Source organism: Biomphalaria glabrata, chromosome 9 (assembly GCF_947242115.1).
Source record: "Biomphalaria glabrata chromosome 9, xgBioGlab47.1, whole genome shotgun sequence".
In the NCBI taxonomy this organism is placed as follows: domain Eukaryota; kingdom Metazoa; phylum Mollusca; class Gastropoda; family Planorbidae; genus Biomphalaria; species Biomphalaria glabrata.
The window spans coordinates 16,164,567-16,186,878 of NC_074719.1; the positions used below are offsets into that span (position 1 = coordinate 16,164,567).

The following is a 22,312-nucleotide window of genomic DNA, read 5'->3' on the forward strand; positions in this document are numbered from 1 at the left end:
CTGTACAGCGTGGAAGGATCTAGGGCAATCTTTACAAGAACCGAACGAATGTTTTCATCTGCATCAAGTCTACTTCTGTATTGAACAAGTTGGAAAATCCTGTTTCGCAAAGATATGTTGTTGGAAATTGAACTCATTTACGATGACAAAGATGTCAAGCAGAGGGTCTCTTCTGTAGTTCACTTTCACTGTTATAAAGTTCCTTCGAATACATCAGCTGCGTGGAGAGGGGGGAACTGATGTGTGGGCGACATCGTTCCCACCAAAGCTAATGCCCAGGCATTCATCTCTCCAAGATGATCCATAGTCGCTTCGCGACTGAAGGAGGCCATATATATATATATATAAAGTATACATCTAACTGTGGTTATGTTTGATTAAAAACTGTTTGACTTTATCACGAATATAAAAAAAAACGTTTTAGAACTTTGTCTTTTGACAGTGATCTGACTTCAATGTGAAATAGCATGTCATAAGCATCGAACTCATTAAATAGCTTTGAAAGCAGTGGACAGTTTAAAATACTCGGTCTCAGAAAATTGAAAGCAAAATTGAAAGCATTAACATCGTTTTCTATGACTTCTTGTAATTCTTGTGGCATTTCCTAATATTTGTCCATGAGTTTGGTTGCTGTCTGGTGACTCACTGTGAAGCAAAAGTTGAAATACAGACCAACATCCAAACAAACTTGGAGCAGTAGCTTTGTAGACACTGCAAATATTTTCGCAAGAGATCTTATCTTCATTTCAAAATGAACACATTTTTCAAATATATCACTTGCTGTAGTAGTCGTCTCAAGAAGAGAAACCAGTCTTTAAAATAGCCATCCTGACCTAAACAAGTAACTGTGATCCATTTGCAACATCTTTGGATTCTTCAAGCTCGATGATAAATATTTTAAATGGAGCCACACCATTCACAAGTCTGCATCCAACATCACCATACAAGCCTTCACCTGGAACCCCAAAGAATACATGGCGCCGTTATTTGGAAACCTATGCTAAGCAGATGGGCAAGATGTTGGGACAATTGGAGAGATTTGTCCAGAACCGAGATGCCTGAAGGAAGATGGTTGATGGCCAACGCCCCAGACGGGACCACAGGCAGAATTATATAATTTCCAGGATTATCTGATCGATAAATCAATAGAGAGCTATTCTGTCAATACATACGAAGATTGAGCTAAATTTTATTTACTAGGTCTAACAAATTCGGCTCCAATCATTACTCGAACAACTGGCAACAGGAAGTCATCAGCGATGATGTAAGGTTTCATAGTTCTAGCCAATCTGAAAGTCACCAAATAAGCTTCAACCGTTCGACGACTGCTATGTTTTGTTGATTGTATTTGGCAGCAGTCAAGTTTGGGTTTTCTTCTGACCCAGTCTGTTAACATTTTAAATAATGTATGTCGTTTTTGGCCATGCTCGGATGATTGATATCAAAATGACTTTCAGATTATTCAGATTCATTGATTCTGATTATAGAAAGTCGTTACAAATGACGCATTGTGATTTCTCAATTCTTGCTTTAAACCATTGAAGCAAAACCATATCGTTAAAAATACTCATTCTAATTTATTTTCTTAACGATCATTTTCACGGGTAGTTCCATAACGAAACTATTATCTTTTCTATCCTAGACTAGAACTTGACAGTGTAATACTAATTATACACGGATGTAGTTTTTCAATTACGTGCGTAAATCTTCCCCATGAAATAAAATCTCAGACTCCGCAATGGTGTAGTGTTGTGTCTCGTAACATCGTTAGATAATAGTAATTTAAACTGTTACAAATACTGATGCTGCGATAGTTAAAAGTTTGGAATTGATTCTGATTCAGTTGTTTGCAATATCTATTCTCAAATGACAAGTAAAGTAAAAAAAAAAAAGTAGCTATTCATGAAAAACTTGGCACAATGTCACGTTTTTTAGAAAAAAAATAATTTTCCGATGGTCTTAAGCGACCCCTGGAAAATCGTCCTTCGACCCCAAAGGGGGTCACGACCCAACAGGTTGAGAACCTTTGTTTTAACTCTTTCTCTCCTAATTAACGATACCATCGTTGATTTGACCTTATTAAATGTAATTAATTTCTGGTTTTATAAACTTCAATTTGTGTTATATAAAAAGAGCATGCATTGTCCTATAATTCTATACAAAAAGTAACGTTTCCTAATCACAAACAAAAATGTTATGGATGTTCAATCATACCAGAGTGGAGAATGTGCACGTGTGAAAAATGAACAATTCTGTCAGAACGTGGAAATATAATAACGGAGATTAAAGAGTGAATAAATCTGACTTCTGTTTCAACAAATATTTAACAAACAAACTGCCACATTCCTTTTGGTCATGTAATTCACAATCTTGGTTTCTTCGACTCAAAATTATATTTAGATCCACACATACGCTGATTAGGCCCGATCCGAACATATTTTAAAGACAAAATCAACAAATAAAGGAATTCATATTCTCCCGCCTTGACTACTGCAACGCCGTGCTAGCAGGTTTACCTAATGACAAAATGGCCAAACTGCAGCGAATTGAAAACAACGCTGCACGAATGTCCTACGGAAATAAGACATGTATTCTGCTACTATTCTCTTGCGTACACTTCATTGACTTCCTGTGAAAGCAAGAATAGACTACAAGGTGGTCACACTTTGTCATCAGTGCATCTACAATAAAGAGATAGCCTTGTACCTTAGTAAACTGATCACTCCATATGCCCCTCAGAAGACACTGCACTCCATGGACTCAATGCTTATAGTGATGCAATATTTCTCCCTCAAAAGTTACGGTTCGCAGTCTTTTTCAGTGCACGGACCAAGGTTTGGAACTCACTCCCGATCGATCTCAGACAGACACCATGCTTCACTTTATTCAAGAACATTAGGACATTATCTGCTTAAAACATTTGAGATTAGTTTGTTATTTTAGCTGTCATGATTATGTTTGTAATGTTATCTCAGCGCCATGAGCCTACATCATGTTTGTTAACAATTCTCTATAAATTAAATTATTATTATTATGTTAGAAATGAACGAGTAGTCATTCTCTGGCGGTGCCAGGGTCGAGTTTCGCTAAAGATAAACAAAATTCATCGTAGTCCCTTTAACAGTTTCCACTGAGGAATTTTCTGGTGATGTGGCAGGTCTGCAGCAGTACCGCCCTCTGACAGGCAACGAAGATGTTCCTAGGAATGTTAAGGGCCTTGAAGGTGTCTGTGAGGTCAGTTGTTATTATCCCCTCGGTTGATATAACAATGGGGTATATTGCTATTTTGGACAATTTCCATAGACGCTTAATCTCCAAGCCTAGGTTCCCATATTTTCTTTGTTTTTCTATCTCAGTTTTTCTTAAATTATGAGACAGTGGAACGGCGATATCGATAATGGTAGCGGTTTTTTCTTTTTTATCGATGAACAGCAGATCCGGGCGATTGAAATCTACCGTTTTGTCGGTCAGAATAGGCCTATCCCAGTACAGCAGATGTTCAGTAGACTCGAGAACTTCTTGCGGAGAGTATTTATAAAATTATTATTATTATTATGTTAGAAATGAACGAGTAGTCATTCTCTGGCGCTGCCAGGGTCGAGTTTCGCTAAAGAGAAACAAAATTCATCGTAGTCCCTTTAACAGTTTCCACTGAGGAATTTTCTGGTGATGTGGCAGGTTTGCAGCAGTACCGCCCTCTGACAGGCAACGAAGATGTTCCTAGGAATGTTAAGGGCCTTGAAGGTGTCTGTGAGGTCAGTTGTTATTATCCCCTCGGTTGATATAACAATGGGGTATATTGTTATTTTGGACAATTTCCATAGACGCTTAATCTCCAAGCCTAGGTTCCCATATTTTCTTTGTTTTTCTATCTCAGTTTTTCTTAAATTATGAGATAGTGGTACGGCGATATCGATAATGGTAGCGGTTTTTTCTTTTTTATCGATGAACAGCAGATCCGGGCGATTGAAATCTACCGTTTTGTCGGTCAGAATAGGCCTATCCCAGTACTGCAGATGTTCAGTAGACTCGAGAACCTCTTGCGGAGAGTATTTATAATAAGGGGGAGTGTCCTTACCGATCAATTTGTACGTCAAAGCCAGGTGTTGGTGTATTAACTTTGCAACTTGGTTATGGCGACCCAGGTAGGCCGATTCTGATAAGGCTGGACATCCTGCCATAATGTGTTCAATCGACTCGCCCACATTTCCACATTTTCGGCATTTGTCGACAACATTGAGTTTCAGGATATGCTTCTCGTAATTTTTTGTCCTGATTACTCTGTCCTGTATTGCTGTAACAAAGCCTTCTGTTTCAGGGTAGAGATGACCTGCTTTGAGCCATGTTAAGGAAGCAGCCTTGTCGATGTTGTCCCCATGTAATGAAGCCGGAAATTTTCCGTGGAGTGTTTTTTCCTCCCATTGGCGAATCTCATGCCCTACGTCGTCCAAACCGACATTGACATCAGCATTGTGTAGGTTCAGAGGGGTTGCATCGGAGTCGTATTTCCGTAGGAAGGAAACTAATTTGTTGCTGGAGGCGAGCAGTTTTGATCGTATTTTTAAAACTTGCATCTTACACAATTTGAAGATGTTCTGCAATCCACGACCCCCTTCCTTCCTGGGCAGGTATAACCTTATGGTGGAGGACTTGGGGTGCAGGCATCGAAACTTGGTTAGTAATTTTCTAGTGAGTCTGTCAATGTCATGTAGGTCGGTGTCAGTCCATTTGATCACACCGAACGTGTAAAGGAGCACTGGGACGGCCCAGCTGTTTATTGCAGTGATGAGATTACTGCCAGACAGCTTGGAGTTGAGGATTTTATTAACTCTTTGCCTATATTTGCCAAGAAAGTCCTCTTTTAATTTCTTATGGTTTATCTTGGCATTCTGGTTTATTCCAAGATATTGGCCTATGACATAATTTGTTCTTTATCATCCACCAATTGTACATCATTTTATCCACACTTATTGAAACAAGCAAAAAAAAAAATACTTCTAAAAGACAAAGTTTACATAGAGTGAAGGGAGACCACCATTTATTGCCAATGTGTTTTGTGTACCCTTTTTTCTATATAAACACAATTAAACGACTACTAAGCGATAAGTACATTTTTTTTAAAATGATTCCTACGTTGTTATCGACAATAAAAAAATTGCAACATTTCAAAATTGATCCGAGGATGAGAAGTGTAAGAAAAAAGTACAACAGAATCCTGACAGACGGAATGTGTAACCACAAGATCTGTAAAAAGTGCACCAACAAATATGTTAGGTGAACTCTGATTTGAGTACATTAAAAATGAGAAAATAAATTGTAAAAATTGTAAAAAAAAATAAAAATAAATATTGCAGTTGATGTTTAAAGCCGATCGCAGAGCTTCACATTTTTATTTCATCACTACATTAAATACATGCATTCCTCATTTATCTTCGGACTCGAAGACGCCTTATTATTACATTTTATACAATTAGTTTCTCTGTTTCTAGTGCATTTTAAAGTCATTGTATTTTAATCTATTTTTATGTTTTTGTTATTAAGCATTGTTTAGTCATGGAGGAACGTATGCCAAAGGCAGTCTTTTTTGGTGAGCTAAAAGGTGGTCGACGTAACAGAGGCCCCAAGGAAACGCTTCAAAAACCAGCTTAGGCGCCAACTTGCCTTAGCTGACATAGAAGAGAGCACCTGGTTGCATGCGGCCTCAAAACAAGACAGCTGGAGGTCACTCACGAAGGCCGCGGGATACACATTTGAGACCAAAAGAAAATCCGCTGCTGAGGACAAATGCAGACGGCGAAAACAAAATCTAAATCGACCACCTGCGGACAATGGTTATGCTTGCCTTGGATTTGGCAAAATATGTAGGTCACAGCTGGGGCTGCGTATCCACTGGAAATACAGCATTCCTCACTAATCTTCGGACTCAAAGACAGCCTTATTATTAGTCATGGAGGAACGTAGGGAATTCTGAAGCATGGAAGCAAGAGTTTTGTGAGATATACATTTTCAACTTAGTTTTATTTATAGTTAGTATAAATCTTCCGTCTTAGTTTATTGTAAAGGGCGTGCCATTGATTTTATTCACGTTTCTATCTTGGCGTGTGATCCAATCCTACTGCTGCCTGAGAACTTGACAAAATTAAAAATTTGAAACCAGAGAGAAGGACAAAACGGCAAACAAGTGAAACGAAATAAAATAGTACAAAAAAAAAAAAGCATTAAATCTAAGACTTCACCTTCACCTATTTCTTAGCTTATTAAACCTTTAAATCAATTGGGGCGCCACACATGATTTGTCGACCATGGATAGGACGTAATAATCTTGTTCGAAGGAGCGCCTTTACGTTTAAGGTACATAGTTCAATTTATTCAGTTTTAAACTACCGCAACTGATTTAAGATATATTAAAGATGATTTTTAAACAGGATCAAACTTTTTGACTATATTTCAAAATCCGTAGATCATAAACACAAATATTTAAATAAAAAGAAACACTTGAACAGAAAGTAGGAACTATGTGATAAGAGGAAACTTGAACAGAAAGTTGATTAAGGGGGGAACGTTTCATATGATTTCAAAATGGCTACCTCTTTCTAATTGCAAATGTCCCGCGGTCTTTGTAAAAGATTTCCAGTTATCTCTTTTGAACGCCATTTGCTGCAAGCTGTTCTCTAGGTCACTTGGAGTAAATTAACAGAGCTGGTTTGTTAAGCGTTTTCTCAACATGTTTACTACATAACAGTAACTTTAAAAACAATTTACGACATTCAACATAATTATATATACATATTAGTTTTATATTAGTTTTCACATATACTTGTGTTGTAAATTTGACAACTAAAATCAATGCATCAACAAGCTTGTCACATACACAAATAAACAGGTATCCAATAGTTCTTGTCATTGTAACATAATTTTGTTTTTTTTAATATCTGTTTTGTTTTCAAATTAAAAACAATTTTTAAAAGTAAGGCACCAGCCGTGTTGCCTTTAAGTCAAACCTGTCAATTCATCTGTCGTCTGTTCTTTAACTTAGAGACAGTTTAATACATTCCATTTACATCTACTACACCTTTAAGTCAATCATAGTAAGACTGTCTACGAACGCTTACTATAAACCTACAGTTAGATAAATTCTGTAAACCTACTGCAAATCTACTGTTACATATCTACTGTAAACCTACTGTTAGATATATGATGTAAACTGCTGTAAGATATCTACTGTAAATCTACTGTTAGATATCTACTGTAAATCTACTGTTAGATATCTACTGTAAATCTACTGTTAGATATCTACTGTAAATCTACTGTTAGATATCTACTGTAATATTTGTGTAAGATATCTACTTTAAATCTACTGTTACATACCTACAATAAAGCTACTGATATATTCTGTAAACCTTCGGTAAGATATATATTGTAAACCTGTAAAATATCTACTGTTAGATATATTAACTTGGTTTTCAATCAAATTTCACCAGTTTGTTTAATTGTCTTGTCGAATATCAGTTTGTGCAATACAGCTTTATATTTGCTGCTCATATTGTAATAAACGAAAATAGTCACTGAGCTATTTATAGCTTCAAGGGTAAGCACCGCAGACCAGACCACCAGAAAGAGGTTCTGCTGCACTCCGCGCAAGGTGTAGTCAGGCGCCAAAACAACGCCCAGAAAAAAGTTCAAGCAACTAGGCAGAAGGCAGCAAATAAAGATGGCGGAGATGAGAACGACCATTTTGACTACTTTCTTGTCCCGGAAGGACAGACCTTCTTTGGCGCTCGCGGCCTCTGCTCGCCATTTAGACTTGACGGTCAACAAGTGGGCGATGACTATGGTGGAGAGGACGTCAACGATAAAAGCCCCGAACTGGGAGGCCACGTTGAACATCAGGGCAAAGTTCTCCACGAACAGCCCGTTGTCGTTGAAGATTCGGGCGTAGATGGTCCTGTTAAGGATTGGGGAGAAGGTGGGGCCGATTCGGTTGGCGATCATGAACGGAGACATCCCGAGGAATGTGAATATGAAGATGACGATGATGACGTAGATGGTTCTCTTGGGGGTGATGATCTGTTTGACCTTCAGGGGAACTGCTATGCACAGGCAACGTTCAAATGTAATGAAGGCAGTGATCCACCATGCAATGCGGACAAAGATCCCATGCGGAACAGCTGAGGATGAAATAATACAAAGACAATATTAAACTTGCAGAAACATTTTAAGAGTAACACACTCAAAGAATAGTGAAATGAACTGAGGCACTGAAATGTCTGCCAAAGTATAAACTTTGTTTTATGATGATTTAGTAAATGTAACAGTGACATTTAAGACTAATATCTGCGGAACAATAAAAGTCAACAATGAACACATTTAAAACGTATTTTGCTTTGCATTAAGTAGTGGACCTCAGATGATGTCCACCAAGGATCGTACAGAGAATCGTACACTTCAAACTATATGACTTAAGTAGACACCAGCTAAGACACTATCTGCGATTTTAATTCCACCCTTTAAACTTTATATCAGAAATAAACATTTCTCCAACTATCGAACGTTCGTCCTATATCTGAACACATGTGTACATTAGATCGAATGTGAACATTGAAGCATTTATTTCAAGGAAGTGTTGGTCCACCACCTATTGTGATAAAAAAAATTACTTGTATTTCATTATTTTTTTGTTATTCATGTCTACTAGCAGGTAACTAATGTTTCAATTTCACTTTCGTAATTTAATCTCTGTAACTCTCCTCATTTCGCTTGATTATTTCCCTTGATATACTTTGTTTTCTCCCCTGCCACTTGGTCTCGGTAGAAACTAGGACGGTAAAATGTGTGTTGTAAATTTTTTCGGATGCTCCTTCAAAGCTGAAGATACTTTACATCCTAGTTCAAAGCTCCCGTCTCTCTCACGTATCCTACATTATCTTCACTTGTCAATGTTCACGGGTGACTAATTGTATGTTCTTAATTAACTCAGTGTACGTGTAACAGCAACACACCACGTGACCGCTGACTTTCCCTCAACTCCTCCCCCTGGCCTAATAGTAAGTTTAGACAATGACATCAGCACAACACGACACTGCTGTGTTGACACTCTGTGTTGTGACATGCAATATGATTGTTCTCACCCACACAAGGTCAACTGCCAATAGCCTCAGGTAGAAGAAACTCACGCAGTTTCATAGTTTTATATTGTTTGTTTGTTTTTTCAACATTTTTGTATATCGATATTGTATATCTGATACTCGGCATCAGATATAGTACCCAGTAGGTACTGTTTCAACCCAGCTTGTTTATCTCTACAGCGTCCTGGCATTGGAGCTGAACTTCACACTAAATCTTAGAGACCTGACATCAACCCGGATACAGCTACAACGATTTTATTGAACGTGTCAACAGTTCTACTGCGATCAACTACACTTGATATTATAATACATTATGAAAATGAAACTCTACTAATCAGTTTCTCGCACGGTAAGTTTCATTGAGTCAAGTGACACAAGATATGTCGTGGCGCTCGGGTGATGACACCTTCTCTGACCTTTATTTCTTCATTTCAGTTACATATTTGATGTCTACTTTTGTTATTAAAAATCATTATCGTTTGCTTACATGTAATTACGCTAGTTTCGTTTTGTTTTAAACTGTTCATACATGCTGCCTTTACTATTCAAGTACACAGTTTCATTACGAATCCTATTCTCTTTGACAACAAACAAGGAAAATGTTTGAAACAGTGGCCAAATCTTAAAGTCATCACCAAATTTAAGATCTTAAGTCTTATAAGATTGCCTGAAGTAACTTAAAAAGTATGAAGTAAGATCCAAAGTCTTATAGAATTATCTGAAGTAACCTTATAAAGTATGAAGTAAGATCAAATGTTCTATAGAATTACCTGAAGTAAGGTATAAAGTATGAAGTAAGATCAAATGTTCTATAGAATTACCTGAAGTAAGGTATAAAGTATGAAGTAAGCTCAAATGTTTTATAGAATTACCTGAAGTAAGGTAGTGAATATCCACGACAGAGAAGGAACTGTCTGAGTTGAAAATCAAAGGATTCAAACATATACTCTCCCAGATGATGAAGAGAAGACTACCAAGGTCTGACACAGCCAGGCCAAACAGACTGATATTGACCGAGTCTTTGAACCCCTGTAAAATATTAATAGTAACAATAAACATTTTTCATGAAACAAAAAGTACTGAAAAAAATTTTTAATGAATCAATAAAGCAGTCTTAGTCTTGTCTTAACCTCTAGTAGAGTTAGTTCAATACAAAGCAGCGAAGTTTGGTCCATCGGCTAAAATAGTATTCCTTCACTAAATTAGAACAAGACATGAATTTGATAACTAAATGATTATTTCTTACCTGCTTGATAAATACAACTAGATTGATAACATTGGCGATTGAGCCAAACACTCCAAGGATACCATTTAGAGCGACATAAAACACGGACTCCAGAATCTGTCGGAGCTCATTGCTGACCAATGGATAGCTAGCTTGGTCCTCCAACACTGCAGTTGTATTCCCTGGCATAACAGTGACTTCAGACATGACAGGGAACTGTTAAATCACTATTTTGTTTGTACTATTGTCACCTTCTATTCTTGTATACTTCTATAATAACTTCTTGAATCTTTGATTAAAACTTTATATACTTTCTTTGGCAAGGGACATTGTAGAGTTTATTATAAAACTCATTAAATGATGTTTGTCAGGATAAGCCTTTAAGTGAAGATGTCAGTCCCTCTGAATGTCACAGAGATGTCATTAGTTCCGCCTCGCTTCATTCTAACAAATTAAATTTTTATCGCAAGTTCTTTAAGCGGATCAAGTTTGATTTGACATGACAACTTCAACGCGACCTAGATTTGAAGCTTCCAAAAGAAACAACAGACTGGAATTCGCATGCATGTAATTTATCAGTCACGTGATTACATTTTTGTTAAAGGTTTGGAAAGATTTTTTTTTTCTTTTTCGGATTTGCATCTATCATGCCTGGGAAATGTTTGAAAGTTTTTTAATTCCAAGGTTTTACAAGAATTTTTTTTTCGAATCAATTTACATTTAAGTAACTGGCTGTGGTTACGTCTTGGTTACACGTTGTTATAGTTTATGATGTGATTATAGTTTAGACTCCAATTACATCAACAGTTTGTTATATCACTGTCTTTGTGTTTTGGTCCAACTGATCCTGTTAGTTTTAGACTTAATATTATAGATGTCTTTGTGTTTTGGTCCAACTGATCCTGATAGTTTTAGACTTACTATTATAGATTCTAAATATCTTCCACAAATTTAATAAGGCTAAAATGGAAGATTTAAAATTTAACAGCTTTAGAGTTCGTGTATTATGTTTTCAACTTATTGAGGGTTACTGTACATGTTGCAAACTTTGAAGGTATACTGATGTATGCAGCCAATGCAACGCGACATGAAGCTCTTCAAAATCAACACTAACATTTGGGATAAAGTGGCACTGGATAGATCCACATGGAGAGGAACCATAAAGGGAGCGTTTCGGCTTGCAGATGGCATACACACCAGAAATCGAAAGAAGGGGAAAAGTGCAACAACGGTCTGGTGATTACATATGCCCAACCTGTTACAGTAGTTGTGTATCAAGGATTGGTAGTCAGATGATAAGTTGCAAAGGGAGACCACCTTCCACAAAGACGTAAAATGCCCCAAACGCCACAGAATAATGTTGGGCACTGTAGATCATATCAATATATCTAAAGTCTACATGTCTATGTCAACTAGATGTGTATTGTGAGATGTAGAGAATACAAATCAATTCAAATCTTTATGTATGTATGAATTATTGGTGACTTCATAATTTCTTTATCAATCTTCTTTAATGCTTAAATCGTAAGACATTTATTTAAAGATAAATTTTAGAACACACCATTTCTGTATTCTTTTTTTGGCAATACTTATATATGCTTGGAAAATGCCATTAAAGACATTTCGTTGGATTGTCTAATTCTAAAATCAATATCATCTCTTTTGTAAGTACTTTCTAAGGTGTAGACATTAAATCATTAAAAGTTGATAACTTCATGAGTTCATTGTCTCAGAGAGATTAGAGAGAATGTGGATGGCTTAGATTGACGTACTGAGGGAGTGATGGCTATAAGGGTCTAACAAAACAAAGTTCTAATTGAGATGTTCAAATAATGTTCACATTGAAGAAATAATGTCAGATAATTACTATATGATGACATTCAAGCAAAAACATTCGCATACATAGTTCAAATAGAAGTCATTACAATAATATCTACACAATTATTTTTATAGGAACGCCAACTTAGTCTTTTTTTTTCTCATTGAAACCATTTAAAGTACTTCTAACAAGTCTTTTTTTTTCTCATTGAAACCATTTAAAGTACTTCTAACAAGACAAGTCAATAAGTAATAAGCCATTCAACCAGTCAATTGGCTGTAATAGAGACCTTTGTTTAAAACATAGATACAAAAACTTATTCGTTTTTAAATAGTTCAAGTCTAAAGAATGCAGTCATGTCTTATTATGGAAGTCTTTCAGCTCGTTAGGGTGATTTTAAAGTGCAGACGGTGAAAAGAGAAATTCAATAAATTCCCCGAGAGTCCACAGCTTTGTCTGCTCTGGATATGACTACGGGTTCAGGTAGGATCTCGGTCAGCGTTGTTACATTAAAGGATTGAAATATTAGGAACTTAAAAGAGGTGAAGACAATATGCTTAGTTATTACATTGCCAATCTTTGTTGCATTTCAATACCAGAAGTTATTGCTCCTTATTGCTGGCTGTGACACAACGGGATAGGGAGTATGCTATCGCTAGACTGCGGAATTTTGTCAAAATATTTATTTACAGCAATTTTTTTTTTTATTTTGTCACAACGATGTTGACTTTTAGAAATAAGTAAAACACAAACATATAATTAATTACGTCAAAAATGTAAAAGACTTCATGAGTGTTTTAATGACACTATAATTTTTAACGACATCGCGGAAGTTTATGTTTTTAATGGCATCATGGGTATTTAATGACACCACACCTAGTTAATTAACCATACATATTAACCCTAAAAGCTCTTTCGTTCGTAGCACAAAGTAATTTCACTATGGAGGAAGCTATAAACTTTCAGTCTATGTCTTCAAACGTAACTGATAAATAATTAGCGGTAATAAAGAGAACTGATACCGTAGGTCAACTGATATGTAGGTCAACTGATATGTAGGTCAACTGATATGTAGCTCAACTGATATGTAGCTCAACTGATATGTACGTCAACTGCTACATAGGTCAACTGCTACATAGGTCAACTGCTACATAGGTCAACTGCTACATAGGTCAACTGCTACATAGGTCAACTGATATGTACGTCAACTGCTACATAGGTCAACTGCTACATAGGTCAACTGCTACATAGGTCAACTGCTACGTTTTGAATGGCAATTTCTTTAATTTCGAAGATGAAGGATGATTTCAGTGTTTCACATGACTATGCAAGCCCACTTTTGACTTGCATTTTTTTTCCACCTCTAATGCAGACAAAACCGTGTCCATCAAAACGTATACTTTTTCTGATTTACAAAGAAAGCTCAAAATAAACAAGAATCAAACGCATAGCAAGTCATGGAAAAAATTTTCTAAACACTTGATCAGTCTTAGTGATGTGGACAAGTTAATCCAACGTATTACCAACTCCTTAACAAGTTCTTGTTATTCTAATATGTTTTTCAAGTTCAACGATGTAATCTGATTACTACATGATTATTGGAATACGGACCTTTCAAATGTATTGTTTATAGTAAAATTCTGATGACACGGTATTTTGTTTTCTTTTGCAGGCAAGGAAACAAATCTTGTATATTTTATTTTTATCTTTATTGTATAGGCCTATATATGTGTGTATATTTAAATGTCTCTCATTGACTATTCATTTCATCACTCAAATAAAAAATAAATCATTATTACTGCTTCCAGGACATACAAGAACACAAAAGTTGAATAAGTGGGGAAAATTGTCATTATAAAGCCTTAATGACCTCTTTGACCTGTCTCAAGCCTGCATAAATGATCGAGAGGTCTTTCTATTCTGTCTCAATTGATGAAAGGTACTCTTTTCCAGGCATCAGCGTGTCATCCTAGTGGAAACGTCCTAATGAGTGACAGGGTAACAGCAGGGCCGGCCTTTGGCATAGGCAGACTAGGTAGCCACCTAGGACCTCTAATTGGTGGGGGACCTTGCACATGACTGTTTCTGTATTTCATTTAGAGAAGAAATAAAGAAACGTGTCCTCAATGTTATTGTTGGAGAACACCAGGTTTCTAATAATTTGCATACTTTAATTTTTTAATGTATATTTTCTATAATTCTATATCATTTGGGGCCACCAAATACATTTCGCCTAGGGGCTCCAATTATCTAAGGCCGGCCCTGCGAACAGGAACCATAGCCTATTAAGGCCTTCCACAGTACAGTGTACATTGTACGTGGTGTGGAAGAAAGATGGCCTCAAGAGTCAAGTACGTTGTTGCGGCCTCTTAATCAAGGGGAAGCAAGTATGACTCAGCTTCAAGAAGTCATGACCCCCACAATAAACGTTTGAATTAAACGATTGTTTAACAGACTCTAGCTGATTGAGGACCTTCAAACAGAAGAATTGTTGAATAGCGAGTCTCTCCTTCTCGGCACTGGGTACGATCCTTTATTTGACACTCTGCAAAAGAAAAAAATAATGTGATTAGCACAGTCCTAGCAGTTTTATTTTTAAGTAAAAAAAACAACATTTCATTAGCTGCTATTTTTTCATAAATGAACAGACTTATAGCTCTATTAATTCTTGAAAGGGCCAAACAGGCAAATTAAGAATTATCTCAAAGACAGTTTAAGGCGAAATCGTTTCAAAAATGTATTTATAAACATAATACTTATTGACAAAACAAAATTATGCCTAGAATACTATTTAATATAATTGTAAAATATGAAATCTCTGCTAATTACTAATATTAAATCAGTAGAAAGAAAAGCTAAGTATTGGCAAAAGAGACAAAAAAAAACTATAATTAAAAATGGGAATCAGAATTTTCTAATGCTCAAAATAATTGCATGTTTGATTTGTTGTCAAATGGGCGTAAAACCTTCATTAACGTTAAGACAAGCTTCCGTAGTACCAATAGTAGCATTCGTATAATTAATCGTAAACATAGGGTAAATCCATTTAATGACTATTTCTTGGTCTTATCGCAAATGAAAACTTTTATTTTAAATGCAGAGTATCAGCTGTTGACCGCGGCAGTTACAATTTTAAAGATGTAGCATTAGGGATTTTATACTTCACTGTGTTATTTCACCCATAGAAGAATCTTATTAGTTAAACCCTCATTTCATAAGTTTTATTTAGATAATTAAAACATTCGCTTTATATTTTTATTAACTGCATGACTTTTCCAATCGAGTGAGAATAGACCTGACTTATTTGTAAATCAAATGATAATATAACACATGTATCCCACATACTAAGCATAATAGATACGTAACTAAAATCTAAACGAAAACAGAATGTCTGAATTGATAGGTTTGATCTGAATAAAGGATCTATTTGTCTGTTTATGTGACAACCATAGAAATGAGTCAACAAATAGAACAAAAGACACTAGGGACTCCCAATAGTGACGTCTTCTTTCCAGAGCTCTATTTCTTTCTTTATTTAAATGTCCCACTTTCTTTGTGTGGAATCATAGCCAATTGTATTAATATCATCGTTTTCTCAAAGCAGGTAAAAATTATTCCATTTTTTATTTTTTGGTTTGTTACAGAATTTGTACAATTTCTTGGCAACTTACGGTCACCGAGATGTAGATATACCAGAGGAGTAGTGGGGGGGGGAGGCTAGGAAAGCACGATGCTCCGGGCGCCACCAGCAATGTGGAGGGGCGCCACACGCAGCCGCAGCCTATATTTCTATGTGATGTTCATGGAAAATTGGGGCGGGGGCACCAATAAAGTATTTTGCTCCGGGTGCACGTTTTGCTCACTACGGCTCTGGGATATATAGATATATAACACAAGTAGCCCGTACACGTTTACCTAACTTTAACTATGTCATCCTAAATATAACATGTACACATTTTACTTAGTGAAGTAGACAAATAAGAAGAATCTAAGACTTGAGACTAACAATTCTCTGTTGACAACGACCTCGGCTGACGAGAAGTTAACACAGTAGCCAGATGATAAAGCTATTGGGTGGGTCGTATTTGTGCACCTCAGTCTGAGATAAAGGTGCTAGAGTAGCCTAAGCAACCAGACAGCACAACTTAACTAAATTAACTGATCTAGCTAAAAGAAAGCAAGAACGTAACTTTTATTGAGAATAAGTACAAAAAAAACAACGATACTTTATTTACATATAGCAAAATAAATCAATAATTAAATATAATATATGTAAACTAATTACTGAGCCCAACAACTAATCAACCCCACTATATCTATACTACAAGACTAACAAACTAACAAAACCAACTATCTAAAGTACACCAACTTACTAAACTACTCTAGCTCTACAATATTCTACAACGAACCCGTAAAACTAAATTGACTAAAACACGCTTTACTACAGAACTAAAACAGACTAAGACTAAGACTGCTTTATTGATCCTTACGGAAATGTGTTGTGATTACAAGGACTAGTTTCTCATATAAAGACAACACAACAGAAAAATACACATAAATACAACAGACAACATAAAGAGTTCATTCAGCGACTACACACAGCACTAAGACAGCAGTAACAAATACTGTAGCAGCAGTAATAATAGCAGGCAGTCTCAGGTACCGAAATATTTAAAACAATGCACGCTTCTAACGATCATAAAGATTACTTGTCACCAAGACAGAGGCTGGCCACTGGTCAACTGTCCAGAAAACAGCATGGAATCTTACTAGTTATACTACCCCGCCCTAACGTATATAACAATAGGCGGAAGTACAAGTATAAAATGTGGCACTAGCCTATAAAAACTAAAAGAATATATGAAAATAGTTCTAACCTATAAAAGTAGTAAATATAAAAAAATACATATAAAATAAGTAGCTATGGAAGCTCAAGCTCACATTATAATGTAAGCATCTGTAGAATTAGTAGAATAGTACTTGAAGGTGGTACTGCAGTTTTGATGTTTTTATGCTGTGTTTGCCAGGGGTTTGTGCAGATAAAACTTAAACGCATCCATTATGATAATGCTTCTTGTCGGTAATGCCATTGTTCAGCACTCGTTCAAAGTCTTAGCTAATCGTGTAGAAAACAAAATTGAAACGGTTTTCTTGTCCTCATTAAAAAAAAATTTCAAATAATTCTTGTACGTATCTTCAAACACTCTGAGTTTGCATAATGATTGGCAAATTATAAATTCTTATTATGTTATTATTATGGTAGTATATATTATATGGTGTTATTTTGTACCCATCGCCATAGATCAAAACAACTTTGTTGTATTTTGTATTTAAAAAAAATAAATTCTTCTCGTACAGATGTTTAAAAAAATCTCTTTTGTTGCTTTAATTAAATTTGCCCAATGATTGTGTGTTTGCGATCTAAACTGACGACACACACACACACACACGCACATGCTCCACGTAAATTAAAATGAATATCTGTCTTCCTCTAGGGACTGAACACATCTGTCAATCTCAATTTATTCAGTCTGGCTGTGGCCGATTTAGGAAGTCTGTCTTCTTTGTTTTTAGAGAGTTTGAGTTTTAAGCCTGCACTGGAAAGAGCCGGGATCGCATATTTGACGACAGAACTATTTTATGCTTCATCTGGTAAAACATATGTGTTATTGCTGTTGTTTGTTTTTTTCATTGTTAGTACCAGTACCATCATTACCATGTGTTGTTGTTTGTTTTTTGTATTTTTGCAGTCTAACTTACATTCTAAATATTTTTTAAGCCTCTGCTTCTCTCTCTCTCTTTCTCTCTCTCTCTCTCTCTCTCTCTCTGTGTCTCCTTATCTCTCTATCTGTCTGTCTGTTTCTGTCTGCCTGTGTTTTGTATATTTTACCTAGCCTGCTAAAAGAGCAAATGTTAATCAGGAGCTAATGATTATTTGTCTGTACAGAGTACAGACCTAAAGGGAACTTGTCAATGATCAGAGCTTGTTGCACTTACTAATCATAAAATACTTGTATAATGTTTGTTTTTATGTATAAACCTACACGCCTTCCAATGACATAGATTGTGTATGTATATATGTAGAGTAGAAGTGTGTGCGTTAGTGAGATATAAGAGCAAACATAAGATTGTATACTTTATTTTTTTCACTACCAAATACTTTCAAATGATGAGGCAAGAGTAATCCCAACGACATTTTTCTAAATCGCGATTAAAGTTTTTTTTTTGTTTGTTGTTGTTGTTGTTTTTTTATTATTAACAAACTACGTATTTTATAGACCAGAATGCAGAATACGAGTTGGTTTAAATAGTGACTGGCAGGTTTCGATTAGAATTGTCTAGAGTTCTACTCTAGCTTCTGTCATTAGTAACTGCCCTATGCGATATTTAAGAATAAAGACACCCAATATACGTGTGTCTGACAATTAGAGACACAAACTATTCACAGACTTCCTCCATACTACAAAAACACAACATAATAAAATACTCAGAAAGACACAAAGATAAGGGCGCATTAGCTATTCCATAAGCAAACATTAACTCTTACAAGAGCCCCTTGTTCTCTAGTGCAATTGGAGCTTGATAAATGTTGACTGAATCAGCTAGATAAACCAATGACTTAATAGTGGTTAAGTCTCTAATTAGTATGCACGAATGGATTAACGGATGGATACGCGTAGGACGTAATTATCTTTTGTTATGTATAAGACAAGATCCTTAGCGCCTCCTTCAATGTTACTTAAATTACCTTGTAGTATAAAGCCACCAAGTCAATTGTTCTGTTTGTTTGCAAAGCTTTTATCAAATCACTTTGTCTGTCTATTAAAAAGTGTCTACACTTTATTTCTCCCACATCCAATCTTAGATCAAGTTGAAATTTCGCACAATTATTTCTTGTACCTGACAAACTAGAAGCAATAAAAACAAAAACTAACCAATTAGTTAATTAATAATTGGTAATTAATTATTTTTGTTTAGTATAAAACAAGGGAAAGAAATTGTACTTGACAGATGTGGAATTAGTCTCCTTCAGAAGGCTTGGTTTGAATTCCAGTCCTATTACATTTTTTAATGATAACATTCACCCAGATACCCCTTTGCCCCTCCCTCCTTTTCTCACCTGCTCCAGATACGTAATAAGATCATAGCGTATTGATTAAAAAAAAAGCATGAAATAGCGCTAAACAAACAAAAAAATGGTACAATATTTCTAAACGCACAGATTTATTATTGTTGGTCTGGGTCTATTACAAATTTAATTACATAACTAATTCAAAGTAATTGATGCAATTAATTAAATTTTTTAAAAGATTTTTTTTATTTTTCCCGTTGCAGTTACACTCAGATTTCTATTTGCCCGGATCGCCTGGTGGATAACGACTTTCATATCCTTTGAAAGATGCCTGTGTGTGACTCTCCCGCTTCATATCAAGCAAGTATTGACCACAAAAAGAACGATTCTCGCGCATGCTGTCATTACTGCAAGCATCATCACTGCCGTCTCGCCATTTTTGGTGGCCAGACCTCTCGGTTCGAAACTCATACCTTCTATAAACACGACTCTGATTGGGCTATTCTACACCGAGAACGGACCATACATCGAGAGGATAGCTTTCTGCTTCAACGCCATCTTACAGTTCACATCCTATATCCTCAACATTATCTTCACCGCGGTTATTATTCTGCAGTTAAATTTAAACTCCAGATGGCGCCAGAACTTGTCCTCTTTGAAAGATCGCTCAAAGCGAGACAAGAAACTGGCCAAGATGGTGGGCTGCATTTGTAGTATTTTTATTGTTTGCGCCATGCCGAGCTGCGTGAATTTTATGATGTCTGTATTACAAGTTTCAGGATTCAGTGGATGGGACAGATCATTCCTAACTTTTCGTGAGATTATTATGACCTTGGAAGCCATTAACAGTACCATAAACATAATAGTTTACTACAATATGAGTTCAAACTACAAGGAAGCATTTTTTAGTATTTTCTGTTTAAAAGATAAACCTAGTTCTACCTAGTTATATAATAATTGTTTTTTACAATGTGCCCAAAGTAGTTATTATTATTGTACCTTTTCTATTCATTTTCGAAACTTTAATGTCACGGAATTTCGAAAAGCAAGGCTATTGTAATTGATGCCACTTAAAATCCTCCCATGATAGGGAACTTGGTAGGGAACTTGGTGAAGTTTTTAGCCTTTAGTTAATAGTAGGCCTGACATATGATTGAAGAAGAAGAAAAAAGAATTGTTATGCAGTTATCGAAAAATAAATAGTTACATTTAGGGCGAGGCGTATCTCAGTGAAGTATTAAACAAAGTAAAAATGTGTTTTTTTTATTATTATTATTTAGAAATATACATGTATTTTCTCTCGACTTTTACATGAACCAGATGATACGTAGCATTTAATAGATATAATAAACAATTTCGATCGTGACTTAATTTAGTCTTAAACATATATCTAATATCAAAGCATGAGTCAGTCAATCAAACGTTCAAGAGCAGACAGAGTGAGTTGATATAAAAATGTGTAAAAAGTGAATTACCCCCCTTTCAGATCTTGCGATCAATTGGGCAGATGTAAACGTCATCTGTTTCAATGATTGATGGTCTGGTGTCATGTGGCCAGCACAACGACCAACCGCTTTACTTTCCCCAGATGTCTTTAGAGTTGGTGAAGACTCAGGTGCGTCCTAAAAATTACAACTAAAAGTAGTCTCAATAAAATATGTTTCACGTTACAATCATTACATGAATGTACATGCCTTTGTATCATGTGTCTAATTACATTGCATTTTTTTAAAACTCATTAAGTAGATTACATGTTCACTTTCCTGTCCCATACGCATCCCATTTCACGTTTGCCAGTTATAAATATAGCCTCGATGATTCAAAATGTATGTTTCTAATTCTAATGATTCAACACCTGACCAACCATGTTCTCATCTGAGGCCATACAATATGATTTTGTTTGTCAATAGGATTGAGTAGATAGACTCAGTTTTTAAACTTAGTAGGCTAATATTGTTTCTAGCTATTATTTTAAAAAATACAAATATGACTCTATGGTCATACTACAAGGTCTTCGGGGCAAAGATCTTCCTTCGGGAAACAGTTCCAGGAAAAAGAAGAAGAGGCAGACAAAGAAAGCGATGGGAAGACAACATAAAAAGAATGGACTTCCTGCCATTGAAAGAGGTTCTATCCTAGGCAAAAGACCGAGAAGAATGGAGAAATACAGTCGACAAATTAACGGTTCAACAGACTAAGGGATAGGTGAAGAAGTATTGTTTCAACATTTGTGATGGGGAAGAATAACAGGCCTACATTTTAAAAGCCGAATTTTGAATCATGGAACGCTGCACCTAACGTCACCTAACGAGATGACAATGTTTACCAATACAAAGAACCAAATTTTCTTACTCAGAAAGACACAAAGATAAAGGCACATTCCTCGTTTCATATGCTAGGACCAATTTGTACAAATGCTCCTTCTTCCCTAGTGCTATTAGAGCATGGAATTGGGTGCCTAAGCTAGCCAGGAAAACAATTGACGTGGCATAATTTAGGTCATTGGTTAATATGCATGAGTGAATGCATGATGCGTAGGACGTGATCATCATCTTTTTTTTTTTTTTAGTAACGTCTGTATTATATAAGATAAGATAAGATGAGTATAAAGAAACTGTCGCCTGACTTATAGGTCTGACAATCATGACCGTTACAAAAATGACTTCGACTCCGTGTAAAATAGTATTACCTAATGCCCAACAATAGTTTCATTCATTGTGGAAACTTGACACCATTGGTATGGCCTATTCCCTAAAAAATGGGTTGCTGTCAAGTCGTGTGGTATACGCTCTGGACTGTCGTCATGGTGGCCCTGAACCTGCAGATGATTTTGGGTAGGATGTAATAATCTTCAAAAACATGTTAAACAAGCAAACAGTGGTTCAGAAGTCATGTCAATCATTCTTGATTTGGGTGAATGTTTGTATAGGCCTATGTGTGTAATGTAGTCTACATTGAAAGTGACATACGTAATTTAATTGACGTAGACCTAATTGCATACACCAATGTTATTTTAATTAATACCAGTATATACATCTTGTGTAGCGATTTAATAGACTGGCGCGTAGTTC

General features: G+C 35.9%; 2 protein-coding genes across 4 annotated transcripts; one reads left to right on the forward strand and one right to left on the reverse strand.

Annotated features, from left to right (window-relative positions):
- Positions 1-7,335: 7,335 nt before the first annotated feature.
- LOC106062401 (cysteinyl leukotriene receptor 1-like) lies at positions 7,336-10,578 on the reverse strand. Its single transcript, XM_013220665.2, has 3 exons — positions 10,372-10,578; positions 9,998-10,154; positions 7,336-8,168 (listed from the first exon to the last, which is right to left on the reverse strand). The coding sequence occupies exons 1-3, from the start codon at positions 10,555-10,557 to the stop codon at positions 7,468-7,470; spliced, it is 1,044 nt and encodes a 347-aa protein (XP_013076119.2). The 5' UTR covers positions 10,558-10,578; the 3' UTR covers positions 7,336-7,467.
- Positions 8,673-20,496, forward strand: LOC106062402 (sex peptide receptor-related protein 2-like). 3 transcript variants are annotated; one of them, XR_008779995.1, is made up of 5 exons: positions 8,673-9,158; positions 9,306-9,474; positions 13,978-14,692; positions 17,665-17,821; positions 19,505-20,496. XR_008779995.1 is itself a non-coding variant. In XM_056042936.1 (3 exons), exons 1-3 carry the CDS (start codon positions 15,624-15,626, stop codon positions 20,185-20,187), a joined length of 990 nt encoding a protein of 329 aa, XP_055898911.1. In that variant the 5' UTR covers positions 15,141-15,623; the 3' UTR covers positions 20,188-20,496. The 3 variants fall into 3 exon arrangements, 1 of the variants encoding a protein (XP_055898911.1); XR_008779994.1 differs by lacking the exon at positions 13,978-14,692 and having other exon boundaries at positions 8,687-9,158; XM_056042936.1 differs by lacking the exons at positions 8,673-9,158; positions 9,306-9,474; positions 13,978-14,692 and adding an exon at positions 15,141-15,773.
- The last annotated feature ends 1,816 nt before the right edge of the window (positions 20,497-22,312 follow it).

Excerpts from the sequence above, each read along its gene's own strand:
- LOC106062401 (XM_013220665.2), bottom strand. The coding sequence starts at position 10,557 with ATGTCTGAAGTCACTGTTATGCCAGGGAATACAACTGCAGTGTTGGAG. Across the intron at positions 10,155-10,371 it reads TAGTTGTATTTATCAAGCAG|GGGTTCAAAGACTCGGTCAA; the intron begins GTAAGAAATAAT and ends AATATTTTACAG. Across the intron at positions 8,169-9,997 it reads TATTCACTACCTTACTTCAG|CTGTTCCGCATGGGATCTTT; the intron begins GTAATTCTATAA and ends TTTCATCCTCAG.
- LOC106062402 (XM_056042936.1), top strand. The coding sequence starts at position 15,624 with ATGAGTCAACAAATAGAACAAAAGACACTAGGGACTCCCAATAGTGAC. Across the intron at positions 15,774-17,664 it reads TCATCGTTTTCTCAAAGCAG|GGACTGAACACATCTGTCAA; the intron begins GTAAAAATTATT and ends GTCTTCCTCTAG. Across the intron at positions 17,822-19,504 it reads ACTATTTTATGCTTCATCTG|TTACACTCAGATTTCTATTT; the intron begins GTAAAACATATG and ends TTCCCGTTGCAG.